The 22,837-nt window shown below is 29.2% G+C and overlaps 3 protein-coding genes across 9 annotated transcripts in view; 1 reads left to right on the top strand and 2 right to left on the bottom strand.

Annotated features, from left to right (window-relative positions):
- The window catches only part of LOC118066265 (protein Fe65 homolog), a 115,373-nt gene that overhangs the window by 4,053 nt on the left and 88,483 nt on the right, over positions 1-22,837 (top strand). The gene's annotated exons all lie outside the window — the stretch shown is intronic.
- Positions 6,545-8,479, bottom strand: LOC118066267 (cytochrome P450 6j1-like). Its single transcript, XM_035082187.1, has one exon. The coding sequence runs from the start codon at positions 8,348-8,350 to the stop codon at positions 6,848-6,850; it is 1,503 nt and encodes a 500-aa protein (XP_034938078.1). The 5' UTR covers positions 8,351-8,479; the 3' UTR covers positions 6,545-6,847.
- Positions 8,732-12,682, bottom strand: LOC118066278 (uncharacterized). Its single transcript, XM_035082199.1, has 2 exons — positions 11,053-12,682; positions 8,732-10,575 (listed from the first exon to the last, which is right to left on the bottom strand). Exons 1-2 carry the CDS (start codon positions 12,558-12,560, stop codon positions 9,039-9,041), a joined length of 3,045 nt encoding a protein of 1,014 aa, XP_034938090.1. The 5' UTR covers positions 12,561-12,682; the 3' UTR covers positions 8,732-9,038.

Genomic DNA, 22,837 nt, shown 5'->3' with positions numbered 1-22,837 from the left:
ATGTTTTAGGATTCGCTTTAGTGCAATTTTAGCATCTCTAACTGAGCGTGATAACTTTTAAAGCGTTCTATCGACAGCGAAGTCAGAAAGGTATCATATTTCTCACTGATATATTCTGCATTTCATTCATCAAATATATCGTAGATTTTTATTAACCCTCAACTTGGATGTGTTGCATTTTATTGTTGACAATTCTCAGTTTTATACAGTTGATATAAAAATTGTGCATATCAGTTATTATTTACACTCTATTTTTCAATTTCGAATAAATTATCAGAAAATGTTAAAATAAATTGAAATTCATTACATTAAAGTAGCAAAATAAAAATTAAATTGTTTACATTATATTTTTTTAAATAATAGAGAAATAATTTTTGCAAAGTATTTTAGTCATTAAAGGTCAAATAAAGAGTGGAAAAAAAGTGTAATTAACACTCTACTATCATATCTCAAAAATACCTCTAGTCCCTGGACACTCTCTGAAAACAGTATTCTTCTAGTCGTATTACAATCTGTAATAATTCATCCGGCGTTAATTCTCTCGCGGTCTTTAGCTGCAAAATGCTATATCGCCTCCTGCATTGTTCTCGACAATACTGGATGGTATTACGTTGGGGTGGGTTAGAACTGCACCACACTAAACCAAGTGACTTATTCCACTCGCCTTTGTGGACAGTTTAAATGGTCCTCTTAGCCCTACCTACGTCGTTTATAGCGGATAAACTAATACTATAAAGCATCTTACGTCTTTGAGACAAACAGAAATAACTTTTCTATTATTTATCTTGTTCATTAAATTTTTATTTCATTTTCACCATTTATTTCTCATAATAATAACATAATACCTAGATTATCATGAAGTGTTTGAAGGAATAGAAAAATAAGTTTTGTTTAAGGTGATATAATGTTAACAATTTAATTAGGATACTGTTGAATTAATGATGATTAATAATTTCATTAAGACGTTTAATCTTCATTTTACGTAGAGTTAATACAATTTACCATAATACCTTTTATGGTCTCATTTTTCTTGTAACTGTCGGTGATTAATTAGAGTTCAATGTGGTTAGAAAAATAATAGCTCGATTAAATCTGAACAGACCATTTATTGATCATTCTAGTGAAATAAATACGTCTGTCATTTATAAGTTAACTATTCGATTGGGATAATAAATATTTCTCTATTTCTACGATTTTAAAGTCACTAAAATATTCCAGACAGTATAAAACTGTCAAGCTAACAATTTTCAGTATAAAATTCTCATTGTCTCTGTTATTGTCGTTTTTATTATTGTCTCACCATCCTTCAACGATTCTATCTTCAAGTGAGTGTTGAATATGGTTCATCGATGCGTGATGTATTCTATGATCGATTGATTCAACTGTCGAAGGATAACGTGTGCACCCTTTCAGCGAATATAACCTGTAACTGGGTCAGAATTGAATTCAACCAAGTTTGATAATCAATTTTGCAACTGGATGATGTTGGAAACGACTTTAAGTATTGTACACGTTTAACGTTGCTCATGTTATGTAACTACAATTCAAATTGCTTTGTCATTTGGATATTTATGAACTTCTAAATATGCTGCAATCGTAAATTATACAATTATTTTATTAATTTGATGACATTTATTGTACTTTTAAACATAACATTTTGTGCTGACATATTGTAATACATTAAAGCGATTAATGATTTTTATCAATTACTTGTGACTATGGATTTACTCAATTTTAAATATTTTGCTAAAATCGATTTTTTAGGATTTAATTAATGTCATTAAAATCCATTTAGCTGAATGTTATTTTATGACAAAAAAATTTAAATGGCATGATAGAAGATAAAGTTTTGTAGTGATTAAACTTGAAAGCCTAAATTTCAGGGTAATTTATCAGTAACAAAGATCCATAGTTTCTTGATGAGTTGAATCAGAGGTATGATTTAATGTCAAATTTATTATCAATCATCATACTTATCAGTTTAATAGAATCAGTGATGCATGAAGTAAAGTGTCCGACACAGAATCCTATTGAATTTACGTGACCTAATTGCGGTTATGATGAAAATCGAATGCCTTTATCTCACTTTGTTTGTTTTCTCTCTATTCACGTCTCTTGAAATTACCAATTTTCCTATCAAGAAAATATAGAGATAGTAAAGGATTTTACGCTTCGTTTGGCCACACACACAAAAAATGAAGTGAAAATGAATTGAGGGCTCATAAAAAGAGTAGGAAAAAAAGAAAAATGAAAAAAAGTAAAATGATAGAAAAGAGCGAATCACTTTGCTACAGGCGAAATGGTGAAAAAGTTTTTTTAGACCATCCAGATAATTCCAAGCTCCTAGCCAACTCTTATGAGTCTTGGTGAAAAATAGAAAATAACCGAAAAGAGTCGGTTAATGTTTGGATATAGTTTGCTGGGTGAGAATTACAGCGGAAGGAAGGAAGGAAGGAAGGAAGGAAGCAGTGTAGTGGTCGACTACCAAAAGGGCAATGAGAGGAAATCGAACGTCAGGGATGAACGGAAGAAGCGACGAAAGACTATTTGATGGTGGCAGTAATACTTTAATGTTTTTCGCTTTTGCCATCTCTTCTCGATACTCAATAATATTCAATAATATTGGCGAGAAAAATATATGCTTGAACGTGCTTGCTATATCTATAGACACATGAAATACAAAAATAAATTCACTCACACACATCTGCCAAAATCCAAAGAGGGCTCTAGAGAAATGTAGGTCGGTCATATGTATGACCTTCTCGTTTGTTGAATAAAATAAAAACAATATTCTTTGACGACAATAACATAACACGGAATATGTACATGTGACTGCTCTTCTGACCCGATTTGTTACTATTTTTTTTGTTTTCAAATAAACGGACAATAACATTCAATAACACCAAGAATTATGAAGTAAAGAATTTTTTCAATTAACAAAAAATTTCAATAAATCAAAATGTTCATTCATATTTTATCAATATATTCTTTTTAATTACAAAAGCATAAGTTTGTTAATTTATTGAAGAAGAAAAAGAATGAAAGAATATGTTTTATTTATTGTTATTGGTTAATAATATTTATGTTCGTTAAATCGTTTAAAGAAAATAAATATAGCAAAAAACCAGGAATCATAACAGAGGAAAAAATTGGAGCGCCACCAACGAAATTTATATAGAACAAAATAAGCAACCGACGAAAAACTAAATGACCAGATTTTGCCGCATGAAATTTATTTATGAGAATAAAGCGAGAAAACTATGGTTTGCTTTGTGTCACAGTTTCATGATGAAAAGCGAGCGATGCACTTGAACAAGATGTGCTTGAGTAGCCTTGTTTCGAACAGATAGGCAAAGAGCAGAATACCCGTGATATTGTGATGCTGAGTGGGTGGGTAGCATGTTTTGTTAGATGGGAAATACCAGAAGTCTAGTATTGTGAATGACCGAGATTAAGGCTATTGTTTCAGCGCTTTCATGCACGCTTTTGCTCAATGCTTTCGTTTGCTCTTGTTGCTCTTGTCTGTTAGTAAATCATACTGCAATCCTTTCATTAGTTTCCATGCGGTCAGAGTGAATGAAATCTTTTTCACTACTTATTTACATACTAACAATATGCTTCTGGAACAATGATGGGTTTACTAAATTATCATTCGAAATTCATTTCAACTCGTAAAGTTTGGATTTTAGAGAAAATCCTTCTAATTTACATTTCTCAACCTGTCAAAGTATCTTCAACATTCCAATCTCATTTTTAAAATTACTTTTTTAAATAGAAAATACGATAATCCCAATTATTTTGCGTGGACTGAAATATTGAATTCATTCGGAGTGAGTTTATAGTTGTCAATAATTTAGTAGTTTTGACAGCAATTAACATTTTGATAAGAAGTTTAGGCAGAAGCTAACCAAAAACTAATATCTCTTAGGGCTGAAAAAATTGACAGGCATTAATTTCTGAAGACTCAAAGGAGCTCAAGTCAAGAGCTTAAATGTGATATCGTTAAGCTCTTCATCAAAGTGCACTACTATCAAAACCTTCTCAATTAATACGATCGATTTTATAGCGTCAAAACTGTAGCTTGAAATCACCTAAATATTATCCTATTTAAGTTTATGTATCAAAATTGCAGGATCCTGAATAATATAGTATATTTTCTCACATACTATTTGTAAAATTAAGACAGATATCAAATATGTGATAAAAGTATCAATGATTTTAGAAAAAAAAATCTAGTTTTTTTTGGGATCACTTCATGTACCTGTTGATCTTATGTCTACCTTCGAGTCGTTGATAGAAAAGGAGGCAAATAGTTCTGAAAAAGGTGACGCAGTGAAAAATAAAAAAAAAGGAAATTTAAGAATCGTCGGGTTGAGTTTTATCCATAAGAATAGTGATAGTGTAAGTCGCTTGGGATGTGGAATTATGCACACTTTCGAAAGGTGATAAAATAAATCATACTTGAGAAATTTTTTTTTCGTTACTTTTGTAACTGCTAGAGGAAACGACAAACTCAACATCTACCTCTACTACTTTTGTCGCCTTTAACCACATGTGATACCGGTCTTTCTATTTTGAGTGTGTTGTCAGACGCTCCACTTTCTACTTCTTTGCCCCACACGTCATACGAAGTGAGACTTCCCTTGGGAAATCAAAGAAAGATGCACTGTGTCCTTCGTAAATTTTTTTTTTGCTCCACAAACGTTTAGAATACACTGTTTACATGAAACTCATACATTTATATTTCCTTTGTTCGCTATTTCACATATTGTTTTGTTACTTTCTGCAATATTTATATTTTTATTTATTGCTCTTTTTATTTTATTGCATGTGAATTTTTCTTATTGCCTCATGACTACAAGATACTTGAATATATGTTTTATTTTATTATCTAAAATTCATTTTATATGGACCATTTTAAACTCCACAAAGTGAAGCCACCAAGGGTACCAGATGGCTCAATAATCGAGGTCGTTACATATTAATTAACTCAACCCCAACATTTGTGAATATGAGTTTCTATATGAAATTGATGATTATTATTATTGCAAAAGGAAATAAGTTTAAATAGTAATCATCTATATTCTGATTTATTCCTATAATAACATTAAATAATTATAAATTGACATAAAAAATTGACATTTATTCCAGTAATCATTGATATTACAAAAAATAATAATAATCAATTATCATTTTTCGAAATGACATTTGTCTTTTAAACAAGATAGACTGGTGATTAATTATGATTTATAAAAATTTTAAAAAATAACTTGATAATTAACAAATAATTTTCATAAATAATAAATTCAATCAGAAATTCGTTAAAGCTAATGATTGGGTTATTAGAAGGAAATTATGTCCAGTACGTTACTGATGCGCAGTTAATTATTCGTCATAATTGATAATAATTTCATTTAATTATATGAATAATTCAGCTGCTTTGTAATTTACATTTAAACAATGGAATGATATTACCAGTCATTTATAAAATTTATAGAAGAATATTAGGAATTATTTGACGTAACAGTTTGAAGTTTTAATTTTAAAAAATATTTAGATTGAAGAAAATCATCTATTAAAATTTTTAAAGATTCCCTTTTTTTCGTTGAAAACGAATAAATAAATCAGAAATAAATAGTTTGATGACTGCAATAAAATTAATATTTATAATAGCTTAGGTTTTGAGTTGTATTATTTGATTTAATCCAAGGTTATACATATGTGATGACTCTTGTACTATGTGTGATATATAAAAAGAGAAGATGAATGAGATTATTGCGTGTTATTTGTAATGTAACATAGTTCAAGTTCCATTTAATAAAAATAAAAATTTACTGTTAAGATAATAATTGATAACATGTTTTTGAAAATTTTATTCACATTTAGACGTTGTATAACTTTTAAATAAACACAGTATCAAAATATTATTGCGTTGTAGAATGATAAAACTCAATGTTGTTTCAATAAACACCGAGCTCAATATTTTTTTTGTTCGATGTAAAAATGATTGTTAATATTAGATACATTGTTAGTTAAAAAATACAAGTTTCAATAATATCAGGCTGATGGTTTATGAATTTATGAACTCTCGTTGAACTATTTCAAGTTGTTTGGATATTGGAGCTTATCGATATGACACAAACATAATCAAATACATCAGAGTATGAAAATTAATTTAAATGTAATTATAGAAATTACAACTGAAACTGATCTTATAGTTGATTTTATGAATCATTGGTATGATACTGTGAATATATTAATTCATTGTTTCACATTAACGTGTTTTGAAATTTGACAGACCATTTAAGACAATAAAAAATGGAATACTATGCAGAAGCGTAATTAAACTGTTTGGTTGCTAATAAGATATTAGATGAACTTGCATAAAACATTGATGATCATAGTATAAAATTAGCATTCATAACATTATTCAATCTTTTTTCCAACTTAACATGCTAACTACTATTTACGAATGTCTTATCTATTATTTTCAAGAGTTTTGCTGTCATTAATTCTGGTTCAACAATAAATAAAGAAAAACTCCTTAAAGATATATTTTCAAGATTTATTATAATTTAATGAATTGACTAACTACTTATAAAGAACATCAACGTCCTTGTACATGTACACTTATTTCAAATTAGTCTATTAATGTTAGCAATGTTGCTAACTTACGTTTATCAGCTTTTTATGTTTCACATTCTGTTGTTCTTATTTCTCAACAGTTTGCTATGCATTTTCTTAATTATTCTAATTGCATATGTTTCTAAGTTACGAATGAAACTTAACAAGAATAGAACATTAAAATTTTTTAAGAATTTTAAAACTATGCGCTGTAACCATTTTTTTACAAAGGTTTTATATTAATCCAAATTCCACCTTTAACAACATTTAAAAATGTGGCAACGTCAAAAGTTAGAGGTAATTTTGTCTTTGATGAAAGCTCAAGAGAATAATTGTCTAAAAGCTTTGTTAATGCACCTTTCATCTGTAACAAAGCCATTCTCATACCAGGGCACATCCTTGGACCTGCTCCGAAAGCAAGGTTGGTAAACTTTGAATCATTATTTTCTTCCTTAAAACGTTCAGGATCGAATACTTTTGGATTTTTCCAATATTTTGAATCTTTTTGTATTCCATTTGGAGACAAAAGAATCTTATCACCAGGTCGCATGACCACTTCAAGACCATCACTACCTACTAATTTGCATTCTTCAGTACAAATTCTTGATAAGAATGATATGACTGGTAATAGCCTCATTGATTCTTGAATCACTAAGTCCATGTACTTCATTTCTTGAATAGTTTCATAGGTAATTTTATTTTCATGTTTCTCCAGCACTTGTTTAATTTCTTGGCGAAGTTTTTCTTGCACATCAGCATGGACTGCTAATTCAAAAACGATATAACTTAATGTGTAGCTAGCAGTAAAGTATCCATCAATGATAAATGAAAGAGCATGTCCGGTTATAAAAGTTTCATCTATTTCTCCTGACTCTGATTTGTAGGAATCATATACCTGCTGGATGAAATCATTACCTCGAATCTTTCCTTGCTTTCTAACATCTAAGACTTCTTTCACAATACCTCTAAAATATTGATCCATCTTTACTGGAATAAATCTACCATCTATTATTTTACCAACTGATGGGCAAAGAAATATCAAAGTTTGCTTCAATCCTGCCAATCCTGTTGGTTCAAAAATTTTTTTTATTGCTTCTAAAAAATTTCCTTCATCTTTGATAAAAGAATTCCCTTCAATTCCGAAACCAGCTCCAGCTACTACTTCTGATGTAAATCGTCCAAACAATTCCTCTGCTTTAGTCACGTAGGATCCATTATTTAATTTAATTTGTTTTTGAAGGAATTCATCAAATTTATTACAGACTTCACTCACTGCTATTCCTATGTTTCTTAACTTTGTAGTAGACATTGTGTTTGTCAACACTGAACGTTCTTTTTTCCATACTTCTCCGTCATTGAAAAAAGGATTTTTACTAAGCAATGGATCCTTTTTATGATCTATTTTTACTCCATTTTCGGAAAATTTAGAAAACTGTGTTTGCATGATTTCTTTAATTAATTTTACATCTTTTATCAATAATTCTGGACTAGTGAAGTTGTAAACACCAACCATGCTACTATCAGTAGAATTGTAACAGTCTTCAAGGATTTCTCCAAGAGTTCTTTTAAACATTATAAACCGCCACATGTGGCCGAGGATTGGCACACTTTTTACTTTAGCTGTTGGTATTCCCCGTTTTTCCCAATATTTTTGTTTTTGCACATAATAATAATATAGCACCAACAAGGAGCAGATAATAATTGACACTAAATTAAATGTATCCATTTTTGTGTATTGTAAATTTCGATAAAATATTTGTTCATGAACTTTTTAATTTATTTGTGATTTAAAGACTCATGTGAAGATAAATGACCACTGTATGTATAGAGTGTTCGCTGATAACTACTGCAATTGACACAAGTAGCTAGTGTTTTATTTATGTGACGTAATGAGGTTGATTGTAGATGATTCTCAGTGCAGTTGAAGAAGGAAGGGGGAAAAGGAAGTTATACATGATATTTTTAATAAAAAAAAAGATCACGTTCAATTATAATTAAGTTATAAAAAACCATCTTTATTGATAAATATATCGTATTCCAACTAATTAAATATAAATTTCAGCTTATTTTATTAAAAATTATTTAGTAGTATAGATAAAAATTTCGTATTTATGTAAATACTTTTTTCGAACATTTTTTTAGCAATAAATTGAAAAAGATAAATCAATAAAAAGAAGTATATATAGATGAATATCAAGAAAAGTTTTTTATGATAACTGGTTTTTTTTCCTCTGCATAATGTTTTCATGAATATTATATAAAATGTTATACTATTAAAAATCACTACATTGAAATATTAATTATTACTTAATTTATTTCTTTGTTAAAAAATCTAGAGCAACTAATTTTCACTTCAATTCATTCATTCGTTATCATATAAATTTTTTTTTCAATCCAATCAGTACATTTTTCAATTATTCTTTTGAAAGAGGCTTGATGCGAAGCCAGATTTCACAATGAGGACTTGTAAAGAGTCCTGATAAAGGATGAACTCTAATAGGTTCATCGGTTTTTGGATGAACATCGATAGCATAGTCCCGTATTAATGTAGCAAGAGCTGCTTTTATCTGCATCAGAGCCAGTCTTCTTCCCACACATATTCTAGGTCCAGTTCCAAATGGCAAATGAACGTATTTGTGGTGGTTATTTTTCTTTTCCTCACTAAATCGATCTGGATCAAATTCATCTGGGTTTTCCCAGAACTTTGAATCGTGGTGTAATGCCATAACAGGAATTATCACTTCTGTTCCTGGGTAAACCACACATTCTAAGCCATCATTACCTACTAATTTGAATTCTTCAGTACAAACTTTCCCTAAATATCCAAGTGGTGGAAATATCCTTAACGATTCGTTGATAACTTGTTCTAAATATTTCATATCCTGAAGCATCTCATACGATATTCCATCAGGGTATTTTTTAAAAACTTCTCTCACTTCTTGACGAACTTTATCTTGAACTTCAGGGTGTGCTGCGATTTGATAAGCACTTAGTATTAATGCAATGCTTGAAGTAATATATCCATCAAGGTAAACAGAAGCTGCATGTGAAGTTACTGCATGCGTATCAACAACGTCAGTTAATGAAGTTCTACACATTTCTGAAACTTGGTGAAGGAAGTCATCAGTATATTTTAGGCTCTTCTTTCTTGATTCTAAAACACTTTCAACAATAAAACAGAAATAATCATTTATTTCTTTAGGCATGAATCGAATTTTAAACAATTTAGCTAAAATAGGAAAAAAAAATGTCAAAATGTGGATAAACTCTTTAGAACTTCCTGGCTTTAGCATCGGTCTTATCATAGTCTCAAAAGTTCGAGGTTCTTTAGTAAATGATTTTCCATCAATTCCAAACGCTGCAATTGCCACAACTTCTGCAGTAAAACGAGACAGTAACTCTATAGAATTAACTGAGATTGTATCCTGTCCATTCGTCTCTGATTTAAGATATGCTGTGAATTTAGCACTAACATCACGAATTTGAAGAGCCATTAGCTTAAGTTTTCGACTGGATAATCCATGTAGTAAGATAGTTCTATTGGTTTTCCATTCATCACCATCAACGAAAAAAGGATTCGTTGCTAGTAATGGATCTAAATTAGCATCTAATGTCGATGTGTTTTTACTAAACTTATCGAATCCACTTAACATGATCGTTTTAACTAATTCCGGATCACGGATTATTATTCCTGGAGTTCGAAAGTTGTAGTAGCTAATGATACTGCTATCTGGTAGTTGGTTATAAAATTTATAAAACATTATTATAAAACTCTCTTTCATTATTATTATTGGTAAATTATGTCCAATTAATGGCAGTACACCACTCACACATGGAATTCGTTTATCTAAACATGGTATTTTTTGTTTATATAAATAAATCACTAAGTAGATTATAATAACTGTAATTGCACAGAGAAATAATTTTAATAATTCCATTTTTGATTCTTTATGTCACATTGCTGTGTAACAGTTTGATTTCAACTGAAAGTATGTTTTCCGGTACGTATATTTTTATCATCAGCAGTGTATACAAGAGATTTTGTTACAGAGCAGATAATTTTTCGATGTCATTGTTATCATCCAGTTGAGTTCATCGGGGAATTACAAGTGAATTATCTATGAGAAAGAATATAAATATAAAAATTGATAGTGTTTTAGCAGACAATTTTTCAACTCTTTAATTATTAATGACTTATCGCTTATTAATATTTTTCTGGCTTCATTTTATTGATTTAATCCTAAGAAATTATTTATAATAATTTTAGGTGGTATAAGGTTATTATACAATCTGAATTGTTTTTAGAGAAAAAACCGAACAGATTTCTTTTTCAACAAAATTTATTTATTTAAAAACTATTTTTAACAAAATTATTGATGTTTTATTTATTATTTATATCAAACTTTTCAGTCGATGAAAAAATTAAGCTATAAAGGTTTAATTTTGAGCCAAGTTCCACCTTTTGCAGTATTAAGCATACTTGTTACATCATCAACAATAGGCAGTTTCATCTTGGATGAGAGCTCTAAAGAATAATTATCCAGAAGTTTTGTTAAAGCACCTTTCATTTGCAACATAGCCATTCTCTGACCAGGACATATCCTGGGACCAACTCCGAAAGGAAAAAAGACATATTTATTGAAATTATTATTTCCATCCTTGAAACGGTCAGGATTAAATATTTGAGGATTCTCCCAATACTTAGGATCAGTGTGTAATCCAACCGGACATACAACTATTTTACTGTTAGGTTGAACGACACACTCAAGACCATCATTGCCAGCAAGTTTAAATTCTTCAGTGCATACTCTTGTAAATGTCGACAGTACTGATCGAAATCTCATTGACTCGTGAATTACCAAGTCCATGTATTTCATGTCTTGAATAGTTTCATAGGTAATTTTATTCTCATGATGTTTCAAGACATCTTTGATCTCTTTTCTCAATTTTTCTTGAATTTCAGGATAAACAGCTAATTCGAGTGCTATTACACTTAGAGTGAAGCTTGTTGTGAGGTATCCATCAATCATAAATGATACTGCATATGCTGTTACACTAAGCTCATCAAATTCTTGTGAATCTGATTCGAAAACATCATTTATTTGTTGAATGAAATCATTGCCGCGAATGCCACTCTTCTTTCTAACGTCTAAAATCTCTCTTACTACACTTCTGAGGTACTTATCTAGCTCAGTAGGAATAAATCTAACATCAACAATTTTACCAAGTGGCGGAAAAAAAAATGCGATTAATTGTTTGAATGCTTTTAGACCAGTTGGTTCAAATACCTTCTTAACCAGTTCAAAGAAATTTCCTGGATTGTCTGTGAATGAATTCCCATCGATTCCGAAGCCCACCTTAGCTACAACTTCAGATGTGAATCGTCCAAACAGGTCTTCTCCTTTAACTTCATAAAATCCTGCATTCAATTTGATCTTTTCTTGAAGATATGTATCTAATTTAACATAAACTTCATTCATTCCCATTGCCATATTTTTTAATTTTGCTGTAGACATTGTATTTGTCAATATTGAACGTTGTTTCTTCCATTCTTCTCCTTCATTGAAAAATGGATTCTTGCTTAGTAGTGGTTCTTTATCGTGATCTATGAAATCCATAGTCCTTCCAAAACTAACAAAATTGGTTTGAAGAACGGTTTTTATCAATTCTGGATCACGAAGTAATAATTCAGGAGTTCCAAAATTATAGACACCAACCATGCTGCTATTAGGTGCTGAGTTATAACAATCTTCATAGATATTGCCGAGACTTTTTTGACATGTTATGAGTGGCCACAAGTGTCCGAAAAATGGAACATATTTAGTCGTTGCTGTAGGTATTTTTCTTTTTTCCCAGTATTTTAATTTTTGAGCCAAGTAGTAATAAACTACTAACAGAAAGCCAATTATTAATGAAGATGTAATGTAAATATCCATTTTGAATATTTATCACACAATGTTTTTTTTTTGAGTCCAGATTTATTCAGTTAAATTTGTTGGATATAAAAACTCACTACTGATGACCAACGAACGTTGGCTGATAACTGCAGCAATTGATATAAGTAGCAAGTGTTTATTTTGAATTGTGCAAAGGCCATTCGAGTGATAAATCATCATGTGCATGTGAAAGATTAGATGAAGAGACGTTTTATAAATTTACATGATTATTTCATTGAAACCTTGTCTGTCCAGTGCATATCAATGAAAATACTGAATACGTATTATGCAAAGTGAGCTTTGGACGCTTCATATTTGAATATGAAATAATTGTTTTTAACATACATTATTCTGAATGAGTTGAAACAAAGTCTTCAACTACATTGAAACTCAAGAAAAACAATTCTCTTTAAATTTTATTTGAGTTATTTTCATTATCTTTATTTTTTGCACGACTTTGTTCGTATTTAATTGTCCCTGATGAACATCTTAATTATTTTAGTGTCAAGTTCTTTTTCTTATTGTGCATGATATAATATTAGATCAGATTGGATGATAAATTGATGTCTGCATGTAAGCAAATAAAATAATAATCACAGTGGACTTTAAAAAATGATAATGCTGTGATGATTTTTATTATTATATAATAAATAATTTTGTGAGAATTATTTAGATGCTTTTTGTAGGATTAAAAATTCCTCAAAACTGACTATATCATTAGTAGTAGTGCTGATGGAGTATGAAACAAACTAAGTGGGTAAAATCTGCACTTCGTTAGAGCATAAATTGATGTTTCGTAGGCAGTAGAGCAAAGGATTACGTAATAATCCGATTTATTGGCATTGCCATTGTTAGCTCACAAATTTAATCAATCATCAATCACGATATGAATTGAAGTGCTCTTGAGGTTCTCGGATTTATCAAGTGATGATGAGAAATACTATTGAATTTTATCTCGCTTAGTTTGTTATAATTATTGTTTTATTAAATTCTTTATCGAATATTTATTGATTATTTGAGTATTTTCATGTAAAATATAGTCTGTTTAAAATGATTACTTCCATCACAATTAAATTAAGAGAACAATAGAATGTATGTTTTTCTTTCGTTTTTTACTCTTGTATTTTTATAACTCAATTGGCTATTACTGTTTTTTATTTTAAAACATTTTTTTAAAAAAATTTTGTATTCATCATTTGATATTTTTGGAAAAAGAAAAATTTAATTACATAGATAAAATTTTTTCTACACAAATATACCTTCAATGGATACTTCATTAAGAGCTGAATAAAGCATTTCACTTCATTAACTTCGTTCGTAATAAAATAAAATTAACAAAAAACTTGTTTATTAAAACAAAATGAAAATCACAAAGAGAATAAATTAACAAAAATTTTTAACACAAAAGAATGAAAATAAAAGTATATCATTTGAAAAGAGAACTTTGTTTAGGTTTATCTTCTTTCATGGAGCAACAAATTGTCTTCAGCAAGTTTTACGTTCTCTTGAACATGCCGTCTCACGTCAGTTAATCGATATCCCTATGCTTCAATAAGTCACTTGCCAGTATTACAGGATCTACACCCCTTCACCAGTCAGCTTCTAGTAATTAAGTTGAACCAGCTGCTTGATGTGCTTCTATTATAAATGGCAAATGGGCTCTTTAGTCTGGATACAAGTTTACATTCCTTGTTATCGTGTATACGCTCTTCCTGATCGATCAGTTGGTCCTTTTGTGCCCAACCATTAACCTCTATCACTACTTGATACTACTACTGAATTATTCTTCATTATTTCACAGAATTTCATTCTTCAACGATCTATTATTCCTTCCACTTAATCATTTTTTTTTTTAGTTTTCAAATAAGCCAGATTTTCTCAAGTACACTTTCAAATGATTTTTTAAAAATTCCATTCTTTGCGTATCAGAGGAAAAAAATTGTATTGATTCAAGTAAGATAGTAGGAAGTCCATTGAGACTTAGTATCGAATTAAATGAGTAGATCGAGGTTGAGAAAGATTCCCAAGAGAACAGCTTGGAAGATCTTGCTCCTTTTTTCTGTTCCTTCACTAATTTTTCCTTTTCATTCTTTAAGTTCGATTACTCAACAGTAATATAGTGAGATAAAATATTTGCCAACAATAGAGAAACTTGTACGGAATTGAAAATGACTCGTGCGAAAGTAGGCAAAAGGCTTTAGTAGTACCAAAGCAACGTATGTGATCTATTCCCTTGAGAAGGTCTTCTAGAGTTTGCTATCGTGATCGAAGACTGTTTGTCCAACAACAGTTCTTATTTCCTTTTTTGTTAGTTTGACATGGGTTAACCTTACCTTAGAGGTGTTTTCTAGAGATATACTTTGGGATTTTTATCAATATCTAATATTGTTAAATGAGAAAATTGATTTTTTTTCGCTTTAAAATGACATAAAAAATTTCAAGATGCATAAAAATATAAAAATTCTTTTTTTTTGGGAAAACTATTTTATTCTTTATTTATATTGATCGTGAGATGGATATCGAGGATTTATTGACAATCGTGCTTTATATAAATATGGGTTCATGAATTATTTAAGTTTATATATGAATGCAAATTTGATTTGAAATTTTAGCCAAATAAATATTATATTAAATGTAAACAAATATCTTATCTGTGTATTGTATCGGAATGGTAGCATAATTAAATTTAAATAAATATTGCAGATATCAAAATAAAAAAAAACAAATGTACTTTTTGTTGAAGATTAAATTTCAAATGGTAATCTCGTTGTGAATATAACAATCTGTTAAACAACAAAATCCAATTATTTTCAAGTAATTAAATAATATTTCATCTGTGAAATGAAAAATTATTTTTCAAATATCTGAATGAATTTTTTTAAACACCAAATAATTTCACCTATTATTAATAAAAGATTTTCAATTAATTTTTAGTAATTAATCACTCAATAAACGTTTTAACAAATTTAATTACTTTACCTTATTATTTGTCACAGTTTAGCGTTCGTCAATGAACGTCATTATTTATTAAATGAAAAGAAAAATAGTTGAAAATGAAGAAATAATTGAATTGAAGAATAAAAATATGACTTTATTTGAACTGGAATTTATAAAAATCCCCAAAAAGTCAATGATATGTCAATGTAAGTTCCACAAGCTGTATTTTAGCTTTCCTGTGAAACCTAATACCTCGCATAAATCTACCACAGGCAGAATCTTGTTATGCAGGCATTAAAGTGAAAATGCAAAGTAGACATTTATCGTTCTTTATTATTTATTTTTCTAATTTTATCTTTTTTATTCCTTCATAACTACTTTTTCAATCAATTAAAGTGATATGGTAGACGGGTTTTGTTATAAAAAAAGCTACATTAATTATGTTCCAATGCGCACGTGCAACTGATAGATTACAAACAAGTGAAATCGATCCCCAATTTGTGATGTTCTTCAATTTTTTTTTTTTGAAAAAATAATTTTTGTCACCATATATTGAGTTATTGTCTCTGCAATATGATGATTATTAATGAGAATCCTATAATCCTTTTATTCGCACTCTGAATCTGCTGTAATAAATGGAAGAACATTACAATGATATTAGTTATAAAAATTTACAGGTACTTTGTTAGAAGAATAGGAACAGGTGCAAGTCGAAGAGTTATAGTGTAATGTGAGGTTGAATTTTGTAAGAATTGAAGGATCGATATCTGGAACGTTAAGAAGAGAAAAAGTTAGGAAGGCGTTATTTAAGTTGGCTGGGAATCGTGCCAATTTCTATCCTCTTCTTCATGGAAATAGTACGAGCTCTTAGATAGAATCTTGTCGTATTCGTACCATATTATTCCAGGGTCATCATCAGAGTCGAAGATGAAAATAAATAAATTATCATCAAGATTCCTTTCATTAAGATGTGATTTCTTTATGAGAGCATGATCAGTTTTATTAAGATGATAGAATTTTAATTAGGATGTCATTTTATCACGTTTCAATTATTTTAACTTAATTTTTTAATTAAATTTTATTCAGTGTAAAATATAATCATTTTTACAAATTTTTGAATTTATTTTTTTTTTCATAAACTTTTTTCAAAGTTATAAAATTTTTTCAACATTACTACATGTAAAAAAAAATAAAAATAAGCGTTGAATATGCAGACATGTGTTATAAATGTCAGAAAAGATGGATGTTTAGTAAAAATATTTTTTTTTATAATGTTGTTTATTTTTAAAGATTGATTAGTTATTATTTATTTTTATCAATATATTACAAACAACAATAGTAAAATTCTATTATGCATTATGAGTCTACAAAAAGAATTTTAAAAAGTTATTATTGTATTGTTCCTTGAAATCGGATTATCGTAAACGCATTTTGACGATTTTATTTTTCGATTACTCTAAATCGATTGAATTCATCCTGTTAGGTTGTTGATGAGAGAGAATGCATCCCTGTCGTGCGACGGCGCATTTCTTGTTTAGACATTATCCGAAAATAGAATCTCGGATGAATGGCTATTCAGAATGCGAAACGATCACTAAAATGTAGGTATACTTCGGACAAATGTGGTATTCTCTATTTATCATTCGATCGTGATATTTTCAGATTTTTTTTCGATAAAATATCGCGAGCACTCGTATTGACTACGATTCAAATATTTTCCGTATTTTTTAGATTAATCAATGATTAAAAAAATTTTTATTCTTTTTTGTTACTCTGATATAGTAAAAATAAAAGTAATTAGTTATTTTAATTTTTTTTTCCTGTTTATATAAATTTGTATTTTTTCGAAAGTTAGATTCACTTTTTTAATATTATAAAATTTACTCTGGTAACTTTTGAATTTTATTTATTTCTGAATATTGCAAAAGTCTGTTAACGTGTGTGTTCTATCGAACTGTTGACAAAAGTGAAATTTAAAATTTTTCCGGGTTTTATAGCGCCATTTCCTGATTGCAAATCCTCTTTTTGCTCCAATTTAATATTTGGCATTCATGAGAATAAAGTACATTACAATATTTATTTTTATCCCTTTTGATCGTTTATTGCGAATAATCCAAAACAAGGTGATAGATAGGTTTCAAACAAAAATTCCAATTTACCATTTTCGATAGTTTTCAATTTTTCTTTATTGATAATATGTCCGTGTAAACCTTTTCTATATTTTTCTATTAATATTTAGAGGTCTAAAAAATTGAAAAAGCTTACTTTTTAAATTTTCTTTTCGTTAGAATTATTTATTTTTATCTTGATTTATATTAACTAAAATAATTTTAATACTTTACATTGAATAATATTTTTAGGACTGGTTTTATGAATCTACAAATCAATTTTGCGATATACATGAATGAATAACGAAAGCTCTGATTTAATTACGTACTTTGACAGGATCCCAATCATTGAATTTAATCAAAATTTTTAATTTTTCATATTTGTCGTCCAATCGCCATATGAATTTTTTATCGATTTAGTAGATTAAAGTTTATTTTTATTATTTGTATAAAAGAACAGACATCACTATTCTGTCAATCTTCTATCTGGATTAAATTACATCGGAAATAGAAATTTTCAAAATATTTTATAGAGATGTAATTTAATCATCATTGTACCTCTCAACTATCATTGGGCCTTCATACTATCCAAGCCATTTTCGTATTTGGATCATTGACCAATCAACTGTAGTTTATCTTCTCTTTCCATTCCATTTGGATCGGTTTGCTTGGGCGTACATGCAATTTATGGAAACAGAGTCACTCTCTTGAAATCTAATGAGAAATATAATAATATATATATTCGATCAAACATAAATAAAAAATAACATCATTACTATTACTTACTTAATCAGGTTATTAACTTTTTGGGATATATAATTCATTGAAGTGAAAACGGCGGAAAATAGTATGACGCGTAATACTTTTCTTAGTGAGTAAAAATGATAATATTGATGTTACTACAAATATTACGAATTGTAATCATTGTTGAAAGATGATCAATATTATTGTAAAATCATAAAATTTTTAAAGATAATAGAAAAATATTCTTAGATTTATCATTTCAGTCGATTAAAAATTATTCTTGTAAAATTATTATTCACGGAGAGAATTTTTTTACTAAATGTAAATGCAAAAAGTGATTAGTCAACGTTTCAAAATTTAGAAGTAAAAATATTTCTACTCGATAAATTTTGAGTTCTTGTAAGTTGTAACACGACGTCTTATGGCGAGGATCATCCGTCACGTATCCCCTCATTATTCTACCAGTTGATTAAGGAAATAGCTAAAAGACGACACCTAACACTACCGTAAAGTTATCATGGGAGGTCGCGTCAATAATTACCGACCTACTCATTCTCAATCAATGAAATGATCAATAGTTGATCAAAATTAACATTATAAATGGGTCGTAATTAAACCCTTTGCCCTACTCTTAATTAAAAAGTAATGAGAAATCTATTGATTTTCAAAAGCTTCACTCGGCATTACTTTGTTGTACCGAAGAGACATCACTGTGTTTTGTGAGTCTTGAAATTAATTATACAAAAGCGACCGTTCGTGAAGTTTGAGAGAAGATCTATTGTATCATCGGGTTTATTCTCACTTTTGGAGAAGTCGTTGGTGGTCAGAAGGAAATCATTGGGGAAAGTATTCAGTTAACCTGGATATCCAGCCATTGGTGGTGGAGTAGATCAACGACAGCTACAAAGGGAGCCATTTGCTGACCCTGGGTGTAACGTGGGACGTCACTCGTAAGCGGTATCTTTATTTCTGCTAATGGATCTACTATTATTGTATAGCGAGCGTGGTTGTGTGACGTAATTTTTATAGTATAATTATTTGAGTGATTAAGAAACGCCGTTAGGAATTTTGCAGCAACGAGTTTTTGTCGCACCGTACCTCTAAATGTCCCTTGAGATTGGGAATTATCATTTTCTTAGACTTATGAGTAATCATTTAATCGATGTTTGATTGATCTAATTATTTGATTGATATATTATTATTTTACATTCGAAAGATATATTGTAAAATCTTTTTGACACTTAATTATTGTAATGTAATTTGAGCCACTTTGGTAGAATCATTTTTATTCAGAAAGAAACTCATTACGTGTTATGTAACTTTGATGATTCATATTTCTTATTGTAGATTGATTTATTTATTTAATCCGTCAAGCTGCGTGCAAGAACCTACAAAGAATTGTTGGCAATTCCATCGTGATTAGAGATTCTGTTATTTAGCGGCTGACGTGAATTACATTTGATGATTTTTAATTAATGAATAATTGCGGCATCCCGACATATCTTAGGATTGAAGGAATATTTTGCCAGCGAATGGCGTTCCGGAGTAGTGTGTAAGTGCTCAAGACTTCTTTCAAGTCCTTAGACGCGTTGCATTAGTAGTAAAGTATCATTCAAGAATATTAAATATATGGAATTAATTATTCGAGCGGAATTTGAGTGACCACCAGTGATAACACACTCCACGAACTCTCAAGCTTTATTTTTAATATTTGATTGTAAAAACTAGCTGGTTTAATATTTAATAAATTTTCCAAGGTTATTTTTTTTAATTATAATTTTATTATTTTAGTAGGTAGAGCCTTATTGTCTTCCCTACTTGGCGCTTAACTTATTTTTATTCTCATTTGAAATTTATTTATGAATTGGGGAATCTTACTTTATATTTGCTCCCCTTTATTTAATTTTAATAATTATATTAAATCAAATAAAACCCCAAAACCTAAAAATTTATTTATTTTCAATTTCTCTTTTAACAAGACACTGCGTCGAGTTACAGCAGTCGACGCGGATTGAGAACCTTTCTGTCTATCGTTACAAAGTTAACTTGATACTCAAGAGGTGTCTTAGTAAAATCATTACTAACGATAACCCAAAATTCACAGTTGAACAGAAATATTTTTACTTCTACATTTTTAAACGTGGACTTATCACTTTTTACACTTACATTTAGTGAAAAAGTTCTCTCCGTTTAGCACTATTATGTAATTACATGTAAAATTATATGATTAAAGCCGAAATATACGATTTGTATACAAATAGTTTTATTTTTTTACATTATGTATAATATTTAGATAAAATTATTTAATTTTTAATGTAAAATACTCCAAAAAGAACAAATCTTAGTTAGTTTGGATTCAGTTTTTACTGCTCAAATCGCAAGATGGATAACTTTTCACTCTAATATTTATTTAGTATGAATATTATACAGTTAAAAGCTAGTTATTTAGGAATTTTCTCACTGTATATTTCATTCAGCAAATATCAAGGTGAATTACTCATGCAAGTTTCACTACACCTTCTAATTTTCAATTAGGAAGATATATTCAAATCATAAACACATGGAGACTTACATTTGAGTGTATTTTATAATAACAATTAATAGATTATCACACCGTATAGAACACCTATCAAAGACGATTCATCTATTTTGCATAATATAAAAATAAATAATATTTTTTCGAATTGAATTGAAACTTGCCATAAAGAAAGATTAAAATGTCGCTTGAATGCACGATAAGAACCGTTGAAATTGCTGACTTCAATTCATTTGTGACCTGTAGAAAGTTGTGGAGAAAAAGCAGAATAAAAAAATATCGTCTGGTCTACCTTTCAGTCGACCTGAATGCTCCTTCAGCTTTGCAATAAAAAAGAATGAGAGTGCCAGGCTCGATGAGAGAAAAAGCGAAATGCAATGTTATCTACCATGGCTTGTCTTTCACATCCATTGTCACGCATTTTACACTTACCTCGGGGCCACACCAATCACGTTCTTGGTCTGCTTGAAATTGTATTTCTCTTTCTCTCTTTACTCATTTGTCCTTTTTTATTTTCTCAAACACACTCGACTTTACACCACTTCGCACTCTTTTAATCTTCTAAAAGACACCGGAAGTTTCTAAAAAAGCTTTCTAAAGAGCTTCTCTATTTTTCAGTTACATTTAGAACAAATATTCTTGTATATGATGTTCTTGAGAGACTCCAAAAAATAGCAACTGAGTTAATTGAATTAAATTCCACTGCAGTTTCATAATTATCATTATTTGTATGATGTGCAAAATAGGTTGCATTAATTTCATTTTCATTTTGCTACTGATAATTATTTTATCAGGATTCGATGTAGAACATCTTTATAATGTTAAGTTTATGAACTCAGAATTTCACCAATCAAGAGGATTAATAAGAAACTAAAAAAGGTTTAAAGTAGGTATCCAAGGAAGTTATTGGTTATTGGTAATGGCATTGGGATTCTTTCTAGATATTTTTACGAATCAGAAATAACTTCCAACTAAAATTTTAGCTCAACATAAAGCATCAAACTATTTGTAATGATTCAATGATATCCCTAGAATGGATGTCTAGAATTTTACGTCGATCCACAGTTTAAAACTTTTTCTAATTTATTGATAAAAACTATCGAATTAAAAAAATTTCTGTAAGTTTTTTTTATTGTGTGTAAAAAATAAAAATTAATCATTCTCGTGAAAATCATTATTTATTATTGTAAATAAAAAATTATTTTATATTTTGAAAAGTATGAAGAGTTAATAAACTGTCACCTATGAATCAAAGTATCATAGACTTACTGTATGTAACAGCAAACTTTGCTCTTGCAACTGTTATGTAGGTTATGTAAGTATGTATGTAAGTATAATAGTAATAGCACGAACTACTTTTATGAGTTAAAGTAAGTTCATTTGTAGTCAGAATATTTTATTCCCTTGTAGTGACTTCATTACACATACTTTGTAATGTTAATAAAAGATCAACATAAAGCACCACCAGTAAAATAAAACTCCTCTCTTCTACTTTGACAACGACACTGTTATTTTATATCCATAAAATATAAAGTACTACATAATTTTTTCGCTTGATAGTAGTTCAAGTTACTTCATCTACTCTAATATTAATTTTTTTTTATTTTTTGAAAAATTTTAAGGTTACTTTTAATTACTATTAGAGTATAATTTTCCAGGGAATTTTTAATCATTGCAATTTCATCTTAACAAGTAAGGAGTTTTAAAAATTATTATTATTGTTTATGTGATAAAAATTAAAAAAAAATGTAATGTACATTAATTAAAAGTAAGCAGAAAAAGTCTGGTTACATATTTCAGTTATAATACTAGGGTAGGTCAACGGTCCTTAAAAAGTCTAACCCGTCACTCGTGTTTCCTTTTATTTTCACAGCAAAAACGCAAAGTTTCAGCTTCTCTACTAAGAGAATCATCATATTTCTGTGTGCAGTGCAAAGGTACAAGAGAGATAT

This window comes from Chelonus insularis, unplaced genomic scaffold (genome assembly GCF_013357705.1).
Source record: "Chelonus insularis isolate UGA/USDA-ARS -01 unplaced genomic scaffold, ASM1335770v1 contig_339_pilon, whole genome shotgun sequence".
Taxonomy (NCBI): Eukaryota; Metazoa; Arthropoda; class Insecta; order Hymenoptera; family Braconidae; genus Chelonus; species Chelonus insularis.
The sequence above is the reverse complement of the archived record's forward strand: the minus strand, read 5'-3'. Positions and strand labels throughout refer to the sequence as shown.

What these genes read in the sequence shown, in the direction of transcription:
- LOC118066267 (XM_035082187.1), bottom strand. Translation starts at nt 8,350, where the DNA reads ATGGATACATTTAATTTAGTGTCAATTATTATCTGCTCCTTGTTGGTG.
- LOC118066278 (XM_035082199.1), bottom strand. Translation starts at nt 12,560, where the DNA reads ATGGATATTTACATTACATCTTCATTAATAATTGGCTTTCTGTTAGTA. An exon ending in CTCAAAATTAAACCTTTATA is followed by an intron (nt 10,576 to 11,052) that starts GCTTAATTTTTT and finishes AGCAATGTGACA; the next exon opens with TAAAGAATCAAAAATGGAAT.